The sequence below is a fragment of the Rhinichthys klamathensis genome, unplaced genomic scaffold (assembly GCF_029890125.1).
Source record: "Rhinichthys klamathensis goyatoka isolate OS25496 unplaced genomic scaffold, OSU_Roscu_1.1 h1tg000054l_1, whole genome shotgun sequence".
Taxonomy (NCBI): Eukaryota; Metazoa; Chordata; class Actinopteri; order Cypriniformes; family Leuciscidae; genus Rhinichthys; species Rhinichthys klamathensis.
Genome location: NW_026606599.1, coordinates 2,621,116 through 2,636,160, shown reverse-complemented (window position 1 = coordinate 2,636,160; position 15,045 = coordinate 2,621,116). Strand labels below are relative to the sequence as shown.

Below are 15,045 nucleotides of genomic sequence, written 5' to 3'. Positions count from 1 at the left end.
AACTATTATTTTATGGAACTTAAATTATGCAACTGTCTCTGCTGGCAGCTACATATTGTGACGTCATGTTTCTACCGTAGCCGACAGCGAACACACAGCGCTACAGAGCGCGCTTCGTCACTACCTTGAAAGAGAAGCCGCAGAAAGCTAGAAGCTAGCCATAAACACCGTGAGTAGTGACTTTTCCCTTGTCAGTGGTGTAAAATATGTAGTTGGATTGTTTCATGTAACTTAGTTCTTTGCTATCTATCGGGAGAGATCCTCTTATTACTCGTTTTCTCCGTGGTACACTGAGGTTGAGACCTGCACTGCACTCTAGAGCACCGGCTTGGGATTTGGCCATTGTACTTGAGGGTCTGGCTTTGGCTCCTTTCGAGCCCATTGAAGAGGTTTCAGAGAAATTCCTCACTCTCCTTGCTATTTCGTCTATCAAGAGATTTGGAGATTTGCATGCCCTGTCGGTTGCTCCCTCATTTCTGGAATTTGCACCTGGTATGGTGAAAGCATTTCTCTACCCTAGACCGGGTTATATTCCTAAGGTCCCAGTTAATGTTGGGGGCCCAATAGTGCTGCAGGCCTTTTATCCTCCACCTTTTAATACCCCAGATCAGGAACAACTGAACCTGTTATGTCCAGTTCGGGCATTAGATGCCTACGTTCACAGGGCTGCCCTGTGGCGTAAGTCTGAACAATTGTTTGTCTGCTTTGGGTCACTCAAGAGAGGGTGCCCTGCATCTAAACAGGTTATGAGCAAATGGATAGTTGAGGCTATATCATTGGCTTATGAAGCGGCCGGTCAGCCTTCACCTATGGCTGTACGGGCCCATTCTACAAGGAGTATGGCGGCCTCTACGGCCTTAATTTCGGGTGTTTCCCTTCTTAATATCTGTAATGCGGCAGGCTGGTCCTCTCCACATACATTTGTCAGGTTTTATGACCTTGACCTCTCCACTTCAGGGGCGAGGTTGCTTGCTTCTTAGTGTGCGCAAGGACTTCACACAGAACGGGCATTTGTCACTATGGCGTAGTGGGTATGGGGTTCCCACCGCGTCTCAAACGCAGCTCGAAGTTCCCTTTAAAGGGAACGTCTCAGGTTACGTATGTAACCCTGGTTCCCTGAGAGGGAACGAGACGCTGCGTTTACCTGCCATAGTTCCTGCATGCCCTGATCGACTTGCTTCAGGTTTTTTCAGAAGCTGGCGCGGTCTGAATTCAGGGGTGCTTTATAGTTTCCTGGTCTATGACGTCACCCGCCTATGACGTTTCGGGCTTCCATTGGACTGATTTTACATGTGCTTCACGACGTAATCACGCAGAGCGTTCCCACCGCGTCTCAAACGCAGCGTCTTGTTCCCTCTCAGGGAACCAGGGTTACATACGTAACCTGAGACGGTCTTTATACAAATGCAGCTTTGCTTTTCAGACGATTCTGTAATTTTTTTGTTCTTGATTATGATTTGCAGTTAATCAAATATTAGATTTAAGATGCATTTTATCCGACATTTACACCAAAGTTTCAACACTAGCTCTCCTGAGAATGAAAATGTTGTCATCATTTAATCTCCCACACCCTTGTGTTGTTTCACATCTATATCAGACAGACAGAATCATCACTACCAGCGTCATTGTATTTGCGACACGAGACACTAAAACCCGCTAGATTAAAATAGCCAGTAGACAACAGCCAATGCTGTAGCACCTGTTTTTAAAGTACTTGCTTGAAAAAAGAACAGGAAAACTTCAAAAAAGAAATAGCTGAATCGTGGTCATTGGACGAGGTGCAGACGTTCCTCTCGTTGGTTGCCGAGGAGTTGCGCAACTATAACTATCACTCCCACCCACCCACTTTGAAGCGGTACTAACTGCAGTGGAAAAGCAACCAAGCTAAAGCGAACCGAGCCTTGCCGTACCGAGTCGATTCATACCACGCAGTGGAAAAGCGAAGTGAGCCGAACTGTTCCGCGCTGAGTCGAACTGCACCGAGGCGAACCGAGCCGTACCATGCAGTGGAAAAGCGCCATTAAACTCTCTCTAAATGATCATGATCACACAACCAATCGAGAGACTTTTACTCTCATTCACACTGCTGATAAATACAGTTGTAACTCTTCTTTTTATTCAATTATCTCTCTTGCGTTACAACATATTTGAAGGAGAAAATCAATGAAACTGAATGCAGAGGTCTGAAATTGCGTTTTAAAGCTAGAGTTTTTTTTAACTTTAAGTGTAATCTTAAAAACACAACACTCATGGCAAGAGTTCTTATAAAACAGAGAAACACAACAGATAAAGTCGTCTTTCTGACGCATGTGAACACAGATCTGAGAAACAGCTAAAATAGTTATGTTAATGGCTGCTAATTACACTTAAATTCCATCTATTCAGTAACATTCAAGTTTTTAATAAACATAAAACATATTTCTGTATGTAATCACTTTTTTAGCTGCTTGCACTCTCTGAGAATCTTTGAGTCTTTATACAAATGCAGCTTTGCTTTTCAGACTGTCATTGTTTTGTACTTGATTATGATTTGCAGTTCATCAAATATTAGATTTAAGATGCATTTTATCCGACATTTACACCAAAGTTTCAAAATTAGCTCTCCTGAGAATGAAAATGTTGTCATCATTTAATCTCCCATACCCTTGTGTTGTTTCAAATCTATATCTTTCCTGGAACAATTTTTTTTTAAAAAGATTGTTTTAATAATGTGCTTATTGCTATTATAGCTAGAGAATGACATGATTAACTTTCAGAATTCAAATAGGACACAAAAGCACCATAACTGTATTATAAAATGAATTTCATATCAAACGACTAAGAGTTTTATAGTCTCCATCATCCTGATCACGTCAGTCAGTCTTTCTAACCAGCATGAAGCTGTTGGTCACGAGTAACTAGATCCGAGCACAAGCCAGCAATACTGTTCAGACACAAACACTGTATAGAAACAAGGGTGGAATCCTGACAGATACAGCTGGTTTAGAGATGGAAACAATCATATGAACAGTTCAGTTTCACAGCTGATGTTTTTGACCAGTGTTTGTCTGAGATCATGACGGAGCTGAAGAGAAAACGTCTCAGGTTACGACTATGTTCCCTGAGAACAGGGAATGAGACACTGCAGCGATTGACGCTGTTGCGCAATAATCATTTGTCCTCTAGTCAGTTTGTGTTCTGCTCTCTTCTCAGGTTTACCCACATCTACCGTGACTGTGACACCAGACAGTGCTGTATTCACTGGAGAAACAGTCAATCTGAAGTGTGTGATAAACTCTGATCACAGTGACTGGAGATATGAGTGGTATAAAGACAGTGTAAAGTTACAGAAGTCTGAGCGTTACACTGTAAACAGAGACACTGTCACTATCAGAGGAGCTACTGAGTCTGATCAGGGTCAGTACTGGTGTAAAGGACAGAGAGATGGAAGACCAAACTCATCAACATCAAGCTCTGCTGTTTCTCTCTCTGTGAAGGGTGAGTTCAACATCATTGTCCTCTAAACTCTCTCTACTTGATCATGATCACACAACCAATCGAGAGACTTTTACTCTCATTCACACTGCTGATAAATACAGTTGTCACTCTTCTTTTTATTCAATTATCTCTCTTGTGTTACAACATATTTGAAGAAGAAAATCAATGAAACTGAATGCAGAGGTCTGAAAATGCATTTTAATGCTAGAGTACACTGTAAAAAATAAATGTATTTTTACAGAAAAAAACGGTAGAATTTAACAGTATTATGACATTTTGATCAGAACTGTGAAACTCCATAAAAATGCTAACATTGACATCTAATGTACATTTTCCCTGTTTTTTAACTATTTAAATTGGTTACTGCAAAAAAATGAAATTTTCCTTTAAATAACAGTAATTATTGTCTATTGTTATCCTGACATGTCCTTAAAAAAACATTCCTGTATATTTTTTGGTCAGAGTTGAAAAAAAATGTCGTTTTGCAGAGAAAACCAGTAGAATTTCACAGTCATAAAACATTTTCATCAGAACGGTGAAATTCCACAAAAATGCATACATTAACACCAAATAGCCTATATATTTCCAGTTGAATTAGGCAGTGACTATGCACTAAGTGCAAAAAGCAACAGTTGTGATTCACACTGAAAACAAATAGCTATATATTCTATTTAGATCATGTAAATGTCGTGATAGTTTGCAATAATGTATAGTAATTAGATGCTATATTCTATATTTTGGCAGATTCTGTTTGCATCTCAGTAATTGTGTAGCCTTAACAGGATGCAATAATAGTATAAGGTGTTTTATTAAATACACGTTAGACACTTTAATTCTACTTAATTTTTGTTGAAAATAAATGCCTTTTCGATGTGATTTGTGATACCAAAAGGTATAAATTACAGATTTGAACCAAGGACTTTGAAACAAGCATCAAATAAACAAGGCTTCCAGACTAGTGCCTGTGCCACTGAAGACAGTAGGTTAAATTGCGCATCTTTTCTAAACTTCATTGGTGATCCGACACATGTTGTTTCCTTGATTTATAGTCAGTGTTTAGCCTACTATTGTTTTTATGCATGTCATACCGTTCGTTTGTTAAAGAGGCGATCTGGTGCTGGACTGTGTTGTTTATAAAATCATATTTTTTTAGTTTTTTGCTGCTGTGGTTAGTGGCGAAAGGCATCAGTTTTCTCTTGTGGCTGTTAGAGCATTTTATTACTGTGGGGGCAGTTGTAGCTTAGTGGTTTGAGAGTCGGGCTTGTAACCCAAGAGTTGCCGGTTCGAGTCTCATGGCCGGCGTGTTGTGACTGTGGTGCCCTTGAGGAAGGCACCTTACCCTAATTGCTCCCCACACTGCTCCGGGGATGTGTGTGTTCAACACTCACTGGGATGGGTTAAAAAGGTCACATTTTGAGTATGCTTTCACTTATTGGTATCCTCATCCAAACGCACACTCCTGTCCAACCCACTTGTTACACCACTTCTGGAAAACCATTTATTGTTAAGGTAAGCTAATTGTCATGATTTCCATATCAAAATCCGAAATAACCAGCTGTAGATTTACACTAAGAAAAATACAGATATATTTTTATTTTCACTATAAGTATAATACAATATCAGCATTTTTACGTAATGCTATTTACATTAGGTGTAAATTATTTTCATTTAATAAATATAATTATCAAATTTGCAGTAAGTGTACATGCTAATTAGATGCTATCTATATTGGCAGATAGTTGCACCTTAGTATTTTTGTAGATTAACAGGATCCAATAATTATCATAGAGTGCAAATGGTTATATTTATTAAAGGGGTTGATTATGATTTCACTTTTCTAGCTTTAGTTAGTGTGTAATGTTGCTGTTTGAGCATAAACAACATCTGCAAAGTTACAACGCTCAAAGTTCAAAGCAAAGGGAGATGTTTGCTTTTAAAGAAATTGTTTTTTAAGGACTACAACAAACGGCTGGTAGGAACTACAAGACATTCCTCCCGGGTTAGTGACATCACAAACCTGAAAATTTACATAAACTCGCCCCTGGGAACACACAGTCCATGTTGAGAAGGGGAAGAGCTTGTAGTCGAGCACATTTGTGAGTCAGCTCAAACTGTAGCAGCCGTCTTTTCACATGCAATAGAAAGTCACTCTGTGTGCATCTCACAACAGTTCCTATACGAGCGATTTATAGATTATCCTGACAGAATATGCTAACTCTAGATAGTTAACTCCAAATCATCAACATAAATTCATCAACTAAGCATTCAGAAATGTCCTGTTGCATTCTACATGTTGTCACTTTTTCTATCTTGAGTCTCTCCATCTGTGTCTGACTCCGGTTTGAACATAAAAGGCAGAACAGTTTCTGACATTTTAGTGTGTTTCTGCATGAGGTAATCGGCGCTGCTAACACACATGAGCGCTTGAAGCTCCGCCCCTTGTGCCGGGAGCAGCAGCTCATTTGCATTTAAAGGACCAGACACAAAACGGTGCGTTTTTGCTAACCCTCAAAAAGTGACAACTTTAACATGCTATATAAAAATATCTGTGGGGTATTTTTAGCTAAAACTACATATACACACTCTGGGGACATCAGAGACTTATTTTACATCTTGTGAAAAGGGCATTATACCACCCCTTTAAAATTGTTAAATGGATGCTACATTGTTGTGAGAATAAAAGCCCTTCTACACCGACCCCTAAGCTTACCCAATAAATACTTATTTTTAATAAACACTCTTCTCTTAATAAAGCACGTTATTTCCACTTTCAAAATTTTCATTGCAAATAAATGGCTTTTTTTTATCACAAAAAAAGCCAAATCTATAAGCCAGTGGTTCTCAAATTTATTTACACAGAAATTAGGATAAATTAATTTATTTTATAAAATGTCATAAAACTGGGGCCCCCCTGGCATCATCTCAGGGCTGCCCAGGGAGCCACGGCTATAAGCCATATCTCTAAGGCACTATTGGATATATTGCTGTCTGTGATTTTGAGAGCCGGGAGACTGCAACATACACAGAGTTTATAAAGGTGTTGCCTAAATGGGTGAGATAAATAAATGGATTCATATCCTCGATTTAAATCAGTGGAGGGTTAAACCCGGACACAGTATTCCTTACGTCATGAATCATGACTTAAGCGCATAGTCGAAAAAAATACCATGGAAGTCAAAGTTTTAGTAAAGGCTTACATGTTTTCATGCCATAATCTTTTTCTAGTGAATTTATTTATTTAAACCAAATGTACAGGAGCATATTTGTATACTGTGTGACAGAAGTAATGTTAAAAAACAAATTAAAAATACTCTTGAAACAAATTTTTTTGTAAAATGTTATACAATAAATTATGGTAGCCAGAGTATTGCTGTAAACAATTTCAGCTTTTGATTATATAGCAAACCTTCAAGATCAAACAATGGAAAAACACTTCCCAGCAAAAGTCATGTTTTAGATCACAAATTTGTTCAATTAAAAAAAAAAAAATTAAATACTAATCACATCACAAGGCAATACAACTAATTTAAGGAACAAAGCGCTGCACTGAAGTACAAAAAGTCGGTCTGTCCTGTTCTTCAGCGAAATGTCAATCTTCTGAAAGACCTGAATCTGTGGGGACACAAACAGTTTAAATTAAAACCCAAACCAAAAGAAGAGCAGAAACAGCAACAAGCCTTAACCAAATACTCTCAGTTTTGGCCACAGACGATTACATCACATTTATTGGAGTTAATTATAAAAATGATTGTCATTTGGTGCACTTTATCATTGATGAATGATAAACACAGAAGATGAAGTCTACCACTACTATACAAGACAACAGAGCTTCTATACCTGTTACTCTCCCCAGTCAAATGCAGCAATTTTTGACGTCAGACTCAATACTCTGGGGTTGACAGAGTACGCTCTCTTTTTCTCTCTCTTTTCCACCTTGGTACCTTTATGAGGATTAATCCTAAAGATGCACCTTTAAAACACAACACAAACAATATCCTTAAATAATTGTTGTATGCTTCTTAACCAAAGGAATGCAGTCTATGAATTACCTTTGCAAGAATTCTAGTGTGGCTCCCAGTTCTACAGGGTAACTGATGTTCAATATATAGTAAAGAGAGAACATCAGATACAGGGCTTCTGTAAAACTCAAGAGATGGTCATTTACAATCATCTGGTCTACTGCTACCATGTACACACTGGCTGTCAGTGGGTTCTCTCCTTTGAACAAACAAAATCAGTAAGACATAATATTTAACAGAATGTGAGTTCTGGTCCCCTGAAACCAGGAATTATTGTGTTGCAAGTAAATAATACCCACCACACACCACTATACATGGTGTTGCTGGAAGCTGTTCTGAGCATATATCACTTGGAACAGAGGTGTCTTCTACCATCACAAGAAAGTGGTCTTGGTCATTTTTGAAATGGGTTAGCAGCAACATCACTGCCCCACAAACATGATCCCCTCCAGCTCTATACTTTGTGAGGATTCTCCCTGCTCTGCTTGCTCTTTCTGTGCACTGAAATTGAAAGTAGTCCAATATTCTTCTGAACTTACTGGAAGCAGATTCTTCAAAGCTGTTGTTTATGTCAATGCCAGTGAGCTCTTTAAAGTGTGCTTTCATTCCTGCTGGCTGAAAAAGATATGGCCACTCATCAAGTAAATCTTTGGTTTCCTTTCCAGATTGGATGTTGTTTCTTTGAGAGGTGTAAGTAGAAGTCATTAAGTCATAGATTGTCTTTACATCACTTTCATTATTTTGAAACATTACTAGCAACTTCTCTTTATTTTCCTGCTGCAATTTGGATGTTTCTCCAACTAGCAGTTGTGGATCAGAATTTATACAACCATATAACAATTTTCGTTTCTTTGTTGATACTTCTAGAGTACCACAAAGTGGTGTACTAATAGCTTTTGCCCTTTTAAAATTGTCAATTCTACACACCAGTTGTTTGAGGAGAGAATCATATCCACTTCCTACAACCTGGGAATTAATCTCATCTCTGAAAGACTTTGGGTACGCAATCACCATTTGTCGGGCTATTTCTGATACATGTTTTTTTGCTGGACATTTGCTGACTTCCAGGATCTCAGAAGCAACAATGCGGACCAACTGTCTTCTCTCTGAGCAACTTGGCCTTTCACCATTTTGCAACTTTTCCATAAAACTTGCTGGCATTTTTTGCCATGGAACATCAAAACTATAATGCCAGTCATGGTCATAAAACGAAGTTTCACAGCGACTGTCACCTAGAAGATAAACCAATGTCCAGGTTACATGATAAACACTTTTCATGCAGCAGTAACTTTTTGGCAAAATTGCCTATTCCCAAGCTGCAGATTTATTGAAGTTAAATAACAGACAAACAGAGATGGCATGGGGCTTTGTGGGTTGTTCATGTGCCACTATATAGAGTACGCATTTAAAGTGGTGCACAGACTTGTTTTATGTCCGCAGTGCATTATTGTCAGAGGGGAGACTGTTGTGCATTTTTCACAGGGACCGCAGGACCACAGTGCAACAAATCACTAGCATGAAATGGGCACATTTAACGTGTTGCTGACTGCACTGTGGCCCTGTAGTTGCTCTGAACAATGCACAACAGTCTTCACTCTCCGCTGGCATAAGATGCGGACTCAACTGGAGACGTTTTGGCCATTCATGCACCAGGTAATCACCACAGTGGCACATGTACGGATCACAATGTATGCAATTTCCAAAATCAATGTTTTGAGGCCCCGTGCCATCACAGTTTGATTTGTACCATCAAACTACACTAGTCAAAATTTTAAGAGGATCAAAACCTTTCATAATAGTTGTCTTAAAACCAATACCCAAAGCTCTTCAAATGTGTACTAGTGTACAATAAATCTGCAGACTTGTATACATATACACATATACATATACAAACCCGATTCCAAAAAATTTGGGACACTGTAGAAATTGTGAGTAAAAAAGGAATGGAATAATTTACAAATCTTACTCAAACTTATATTTTATTCACAATAGATTATAGATAACATATCAAATGTTGAAAGTGAGACATTTTGAAATGTCATGCCAAATATTGGCTCATTTTGGATTTCATGAGAGATACACATTCCAAAAAAGTTGGGACAGGTAGCAATAAGAGGCCGGAAAAGTTAAATATAAGTTTATGAGATTTGTAAATTATTCCATTCCTTTTTTACTCACAATTTCTACAGTGTCCCAACTTTTTTGGAATCTGGTTTGTACATATACATATACATATATCGTTCTGTGAACTGCATGTGTGGCACAATTTGTTTGCCAGGCGTGCTAAAGGCTGGGCATGCTCACATAGCAAATTCTCTGTATATGAATTACAAGAATTGACAACACGTTTTGCTTTCAAACTACATGTTTTGCTTTCAAAATGTTTGTGGATTGTTTAATGTTGTATCAGCGTTTAACTCACGTCTTCCACTTGAAGAGCTGGATGGTGAAATTGAGCATCCGGGAGCAGGTGAACCTGATGCATCAGAAGTGTATTCAGCAGACAACTCATTGGCAGTGTTTTGCAGAGTGGAAGCAATATCTACATGGCATAAACAAAAAACTGCATTAAAAACCATACTGCAGAAACAAGAAACACATTGGCATACTGTAATACAAGTAAAGAGTACAGCTAACAAAGTACAGAATGAAAGAGACTGGGGTGTTGTTTTTCCAGTTCATCTAATTGTATGCATGTACATAAGTCAACATTTAAAGTGGATCAAACCTTTCAGTTGTCTTAAAACCAATACCTGTTCTTGTGAACTTAATGAACTTTTTGATCCGCTTCAAATGTTGACTAGTGTATATGTAAAAACAACCATTGATTTGAAAACTTACTTGGGATTTGGGCTATTAGTTTTCTTGCTTCAATCGGTCTCAGAAAGCCACCTAGATCATCTTCTTTCAAAAACTGTAGGTCATCTATGGTCTCCACACCTAGGCTGTTCAAACCCTCTATGGCTAGCTTTGAAGTTATAGGGTTTGGGAACACATTCTCAATAAAAATCAACAATGCATCCATTTCTGTTGGGAGAGGACAGTTTATCCTTTTTACAGATGAACAACGCTGTGCTTCAGAGTAATGACCTTCAGTCCCATAAAACTGTACTCATTTAAGGGATAATAATCCAGACATTCCTCTGCATTTACACAAATTAATTCCTTTGTCGCAGACAAAATCTCATAAAGTCCATAATCATGCAAATACACTGAGGTGCGGGGAGTCACAAGGAAAGTCACATCATCATCTTTCACGAAAATCAGCTCAATCTGTCCAAACTGTAAAATAGAATCCTCCTCTTCACATTTAAGGCAAATTAAATTTCCTTTCCTGTACAGGGTACCCTTGTATTCTACCCGTGTTGAAACAAAGTCTGGTTCATTAAGCAAACTTGTCTCAACAGCTTTGCACACAGCATCACTGTACAAATGAGGAGAGTATGTGGCCAAGTCAACACTTTTAAGCTTTGGTGAAAAAAATGACCGTGAGTGAAGATATGCTTGAAGAAGTTGATGGTTGTGAGACAATGTCTTGCATACATTTTTGAAGTTCTGTGTTCTTCTCACACTTCTTTTGAAGTAGGAATGTTTGCTTTCAAATCTCAATGACCATAAACGAATTAAAGGTCCAAGACTTAAAATGAGTGACGTATAGTGAAGCATGTAATGATGTTTTGGTTTAAAATTTTCACCAGGAAACAGCTCCTTTCTTGTTTCCAGATATTCTGGTATTAAGACATTGAGATATGCAATCTGTGCAGTGCTAATCTTGGGAGCACACACTAACTCAACCAGTTCTTTCAACTTAACAGTCAGTTGCCATACAGGGTCTTGTGACTCTACTCTGTCTCCAATTATGACAGGAAGAAATCTGAGGAGACACCAGTTCTCAGCTGCTTGACCACCTAACTTTCCGCCTTTTTTACATATCTGGGAGGGGGCAGAACCAGCATCAGAATCCAGATATTTGAATTGTGCAAGTCTCCTGTTCAGCTGTGTATATGAAAACCACTTCCTTTTTACAAAGTATTCCAAGAAAATGGCAAGATCAATAGCTACAATGCCTTCAAACAAGTCATGGCCAAGGCATGGGGGAAGGCCAGGCTGAGCAACATGAAAATATTTGAGAGAGTTGAAAATGGAGTCAAACTTCAACCCATTTACAACATTTTCTTCGGTCGTCCTTAGAGTTTCCACTGCCGCCTTATAGGACTCAACTGTGCGATTGGGAAAGTCTACACACACATTCTGAAGTTCACTGCGAGATACCAAGCAATACCTACAGCAATGCTTGGCAGTACTGAAGTTCTGTGAGTAACCACCGATGCAGTGGGACCCAAAATTATCACCGATAATAGCCACTATTGTTGCACGTACTATGTCACCTGAAGATGTCACAAATCCATGCTCTTCAAGTTCTTTGACATCTGCCAACAACTTAGAAAAAATCTTGGTTTGACCAAAATAGTTAAAGTCTCTCTCATAACACAAAAGTGATAACTGAATGTTATCAATGCATGATCTGTAAAATGGCTCAAAGTTGCCAAGTGTAAAATACACTCCAATCATTTTGTGTCTTTTTTTAGCTGACCCAAGGGGATTCACAATCTCAAAGGCATCCTGGTACAAGATAAGTTGGATTGTAATCTCAGGCTGCTTAAACAAGTCATTGGATTTGAATACAGAGCCATCACAGATGTCAGAGAACACAGAAGAGTGTACATGCTGATGTTTGGCACACTGCTCCCACACCCCTGGGTCTATTAACATGGTTTTTAAAGTGTTCTTCAATGGAATATACTGTGCATAACGTTGGATTCGGTTTTCATCTCGACCGAGACACATACTTTGTGGATGCACGTACGAAAATTTTTTCTGATAATACTGTCTTCTTTGGTATTCTGTGGAAAGTAATGAATTACAAGCTGAATGTAAATCTTGGCCTTGCAAAGTCTGCACCACAGATTCAATATCACATTGTGAAAGGGCCGTTTTTGACTTGAGTATTTCCCTGAACATCTTCTGTGTGTACTGATGACAGATATAATTTAAACCACTGAATTCCTCCACAATCATCTGAATGGTTGACGATGGCACCAGGTATTTGGCTTGTAGCTGCATATAAAACAGGCAGAGATTTTTCATGTACAATGACTTTGCGTTACATTTCGTCAGTGAGTCTGTGAATTCACTTTCATCAACCTCATCCTCAGTAACATCAAATGCTGAAGAAGGTTGCTGAGATAAAGTATCCATAATCCGTAATTGTGCAAATGTAGAAGTCCTGTGCTTTCGTGAAACATGGGCAGTGAAACTTGATCTTAAACTGAAATTTTTGTCACATTTTTCAAAAGGACAACACACCACCTCTCCCTTGGCTAAATGTGACCTGAGATGAGAAAGGACATTGTTCATGTCTGTAAATTGTTGTTGACAGTCTGTATTGTTGCAAACAAACGTGCCCGTCGAATCATCAAAACGAGTATGTGGTCTTTTGTGATGGCGATAAACATGAGCTTTGAGAGCATTGTATTTTAAGAATTTACATTTGCATTCTGGGAAGCAACATGGAAATTGAGCATTTGCTTCATGTCTGTGTAAGATTTGATGATCAACAAATCCCTTAACTGTCTTCAGAGAGCAATCACAAAATTTGCACGAATACATCATCATCCATATGGTTAAAGGTAACACACCTCATAAGATGAAATCCGTTGTCCATGCATATGGGTGTTTTTAAATGATTGTGAAAGCAAAGTTCTAAAACGACAACAACACAATTCTGAAACCTATTTAGTCCTTTTTAATGCAACTTGCATCAAACATTAAGAATAATTAAAAACGTTTGTGATTAGTCATTGTAATTGTATTCACCTGTTGCCAATTAACTTTTAAATTACGTTGGATGATACGTCAACCGAATTTTTTTAAGCACTTACCATTCACCACTCGACATCGAGGTCCATGATTGTTTTGTTGTCATTCTGTTATATATTGCATTCATACAGCAGAGTATGTTGCCTTAACAGTCACGTTTACACACAAAGCTACTGCCTACTTAACAAAGTCACTACTTACGATTTTTGAAAACAAACTGACGCCTGTAATTCAGTATTCCAGCGAACCCAACTCCGCTCCGTCTTTTAGCTTATTTGCCATGTCAATGAGCACGTTTCCCGACCAAAACAAAAACACGGATTTTTTCCTTGAGGCATTTTTACGCTGTTTTGGAGCCATGATGTGCCACCTGCAGTTAACAGGCTGCTGCTTTGTCTCTTGGCTGATGCCGTTGGGCCGAGGGCAATGATTGAGAAGCAGTTTGACCAATGGCGTGCGTGAAGGCGGGACTTAACAAGAAAGGTCAAAACAGTGCAGAAACGCACACCAAAAAATGTCTTCCATAGAAAGCAAAAGGGGAAATTTCCTGCGACATTGTGAGGTAATCATACTGGGTAAATATGCTGGCATGTAAAATTAAATATAAAATTGTAATCAACAAGTGTTACTGTATTTACGTTGTTTCTGCTGTTGCAGTGCACCCTTGGCCTTGTCAGTGGGTGAGGTCACATCACTAAACTGTCTGAAGAAGTAAGGTGTTGTGGACCATTATAAAATTTGTAAGTGTATTACATATTTAATGAACAAATATTTATTTTAAGTAAAAAACAATATTTTTTTAATGTAAGAAACGCAAGAACATCTAAAAAGAATAACATGATCAGACATGATGATGAATATAGATATGTGATGTATGATATCTAACCATTTTCTCTCTTATTTTTTAAAGGCATCAACATGGAGATTGAATTGGAGACCATTGTTCTGTTCGAAGTGTAGTTTGTGGAAGATGCAATGATAAAATTAATTTGAATTGTCAATGTTGTATTTTAAGCATATATAAGCAATGTTCAGATGATGGTACTGTAGCACTGTTTAAAGTTTTTAATATTGTTGTTATTTACAATGGAAACTACTGTAACAGAAGAAAATAAAGAGGGAAAAATACAAATGATTTTCTCTAATGACTTTTTGTGACATATACATTTCATGAACTACATATAAAATTATTTGTAAGCCATAATCAAAATCAAAATGCTGTATATGCCTTTCAAAATTATGGTCCATCACAGTTAATTTTTTCAAATAACGGTCAACACATGTTATTTCAATTTACAGTCAAACTCTGTTAAATAATGATTAAAACATGATTTCAGTTTACAGTCAAAACATGCTTTATGAAGTAATGGTGTCAACATGTCATTTATATCTACATTCAAATAATGTTTAGTTAAACAACTGCTACACCATGTTTTTATATTTACAGTTAAAACATGTTTTATTAAACGAGGGTTTAAACATGTTACGTGAACTTACAGTCAAATAATGTCATTACATTTAATGGTCTATGCATGTATTTGCAATTATACAGACAAAATATGTTATTTCAGATTACGTTTTAAACATTTTATAGTACTGTATGGTCAATGTTCTTTTTTCATGTTGCTGTGTAAACATGTTACTTCAGTTCATGGGGTTTTACCGTTAT

The 15,045-nt window shown here is 37.9% G+C and overlaps 2 protein-coding genes across 2 annotated transcripts in view; one reads left to right on the top strand and one right to left on the bottom strand.

The window, feature by feature from the left end:
- Nucleotides 1-3,055: 3,055 nt before the first annotated feature.
- Nucleotides 3,056-15,045, top strand: part of LOC130083233 (Fc receptor-like protein 5) — a 514,396-nt gene continuing 502,406 nt past the window's right edge. Inside the window, exons 1-2 of the mRNA XM_056248290.1 lie at nt 3,056-3,077; nt 3,193-3,477. Coding sequence (XP_056104265.1) covers nt 3,056-3,077; nt 3,193-3,477 — 307 coding nt within the window. The remainder of the gene's footprint in view (nt 3,078-3,192; nt 3,478-15,045) is intronic.
- On the bottom strand, nt 7,314-8,199 carry LOC130083311 (uncharacterized). Its single transcript, XM_056248330.1, has 3 exons — nt 7,796-8,199; nt 7,527-7,695; nt 7,314-7,447 (listed from the first exon to the last, which is right to left on the bottom strand). Exons 1-3 carry the CDS (start codon nt 8,100-8,102, stop codon nt 7,318-7,320), a joined length of 606 nt encoding a protein of 201 aa, XP_056104305.1. The 5' UTR covers nt 8,103-8,199; the 3' UTR covers nt 7,314-7,317.

Excerpts from the sequence above, each read along its gene's own strand:
- LOC130083311 (XM_056248330.1), bottom strand. The coding sequence starts at position 8,102 with ATGAAAGCACACTTTAAAGAGCTCACTGGCATTGACATAAACAACAGC. Across the intron at positions 7,696-7,795 it reads ACCATGTATAGTGGTGTGTG|GAGAGAACCCACTGACAGCC; the intron begins GTGGGTATTATT and ends GTTTGTTCAAAG. Across the intron at positions 7,448-7,526 it reads ACACTAGAATTCTTGCAAAG|GTGCATCTTTAGGATTAATC; the intron begins GTAATTCATAGA and ends TGTGTTTTAAAG.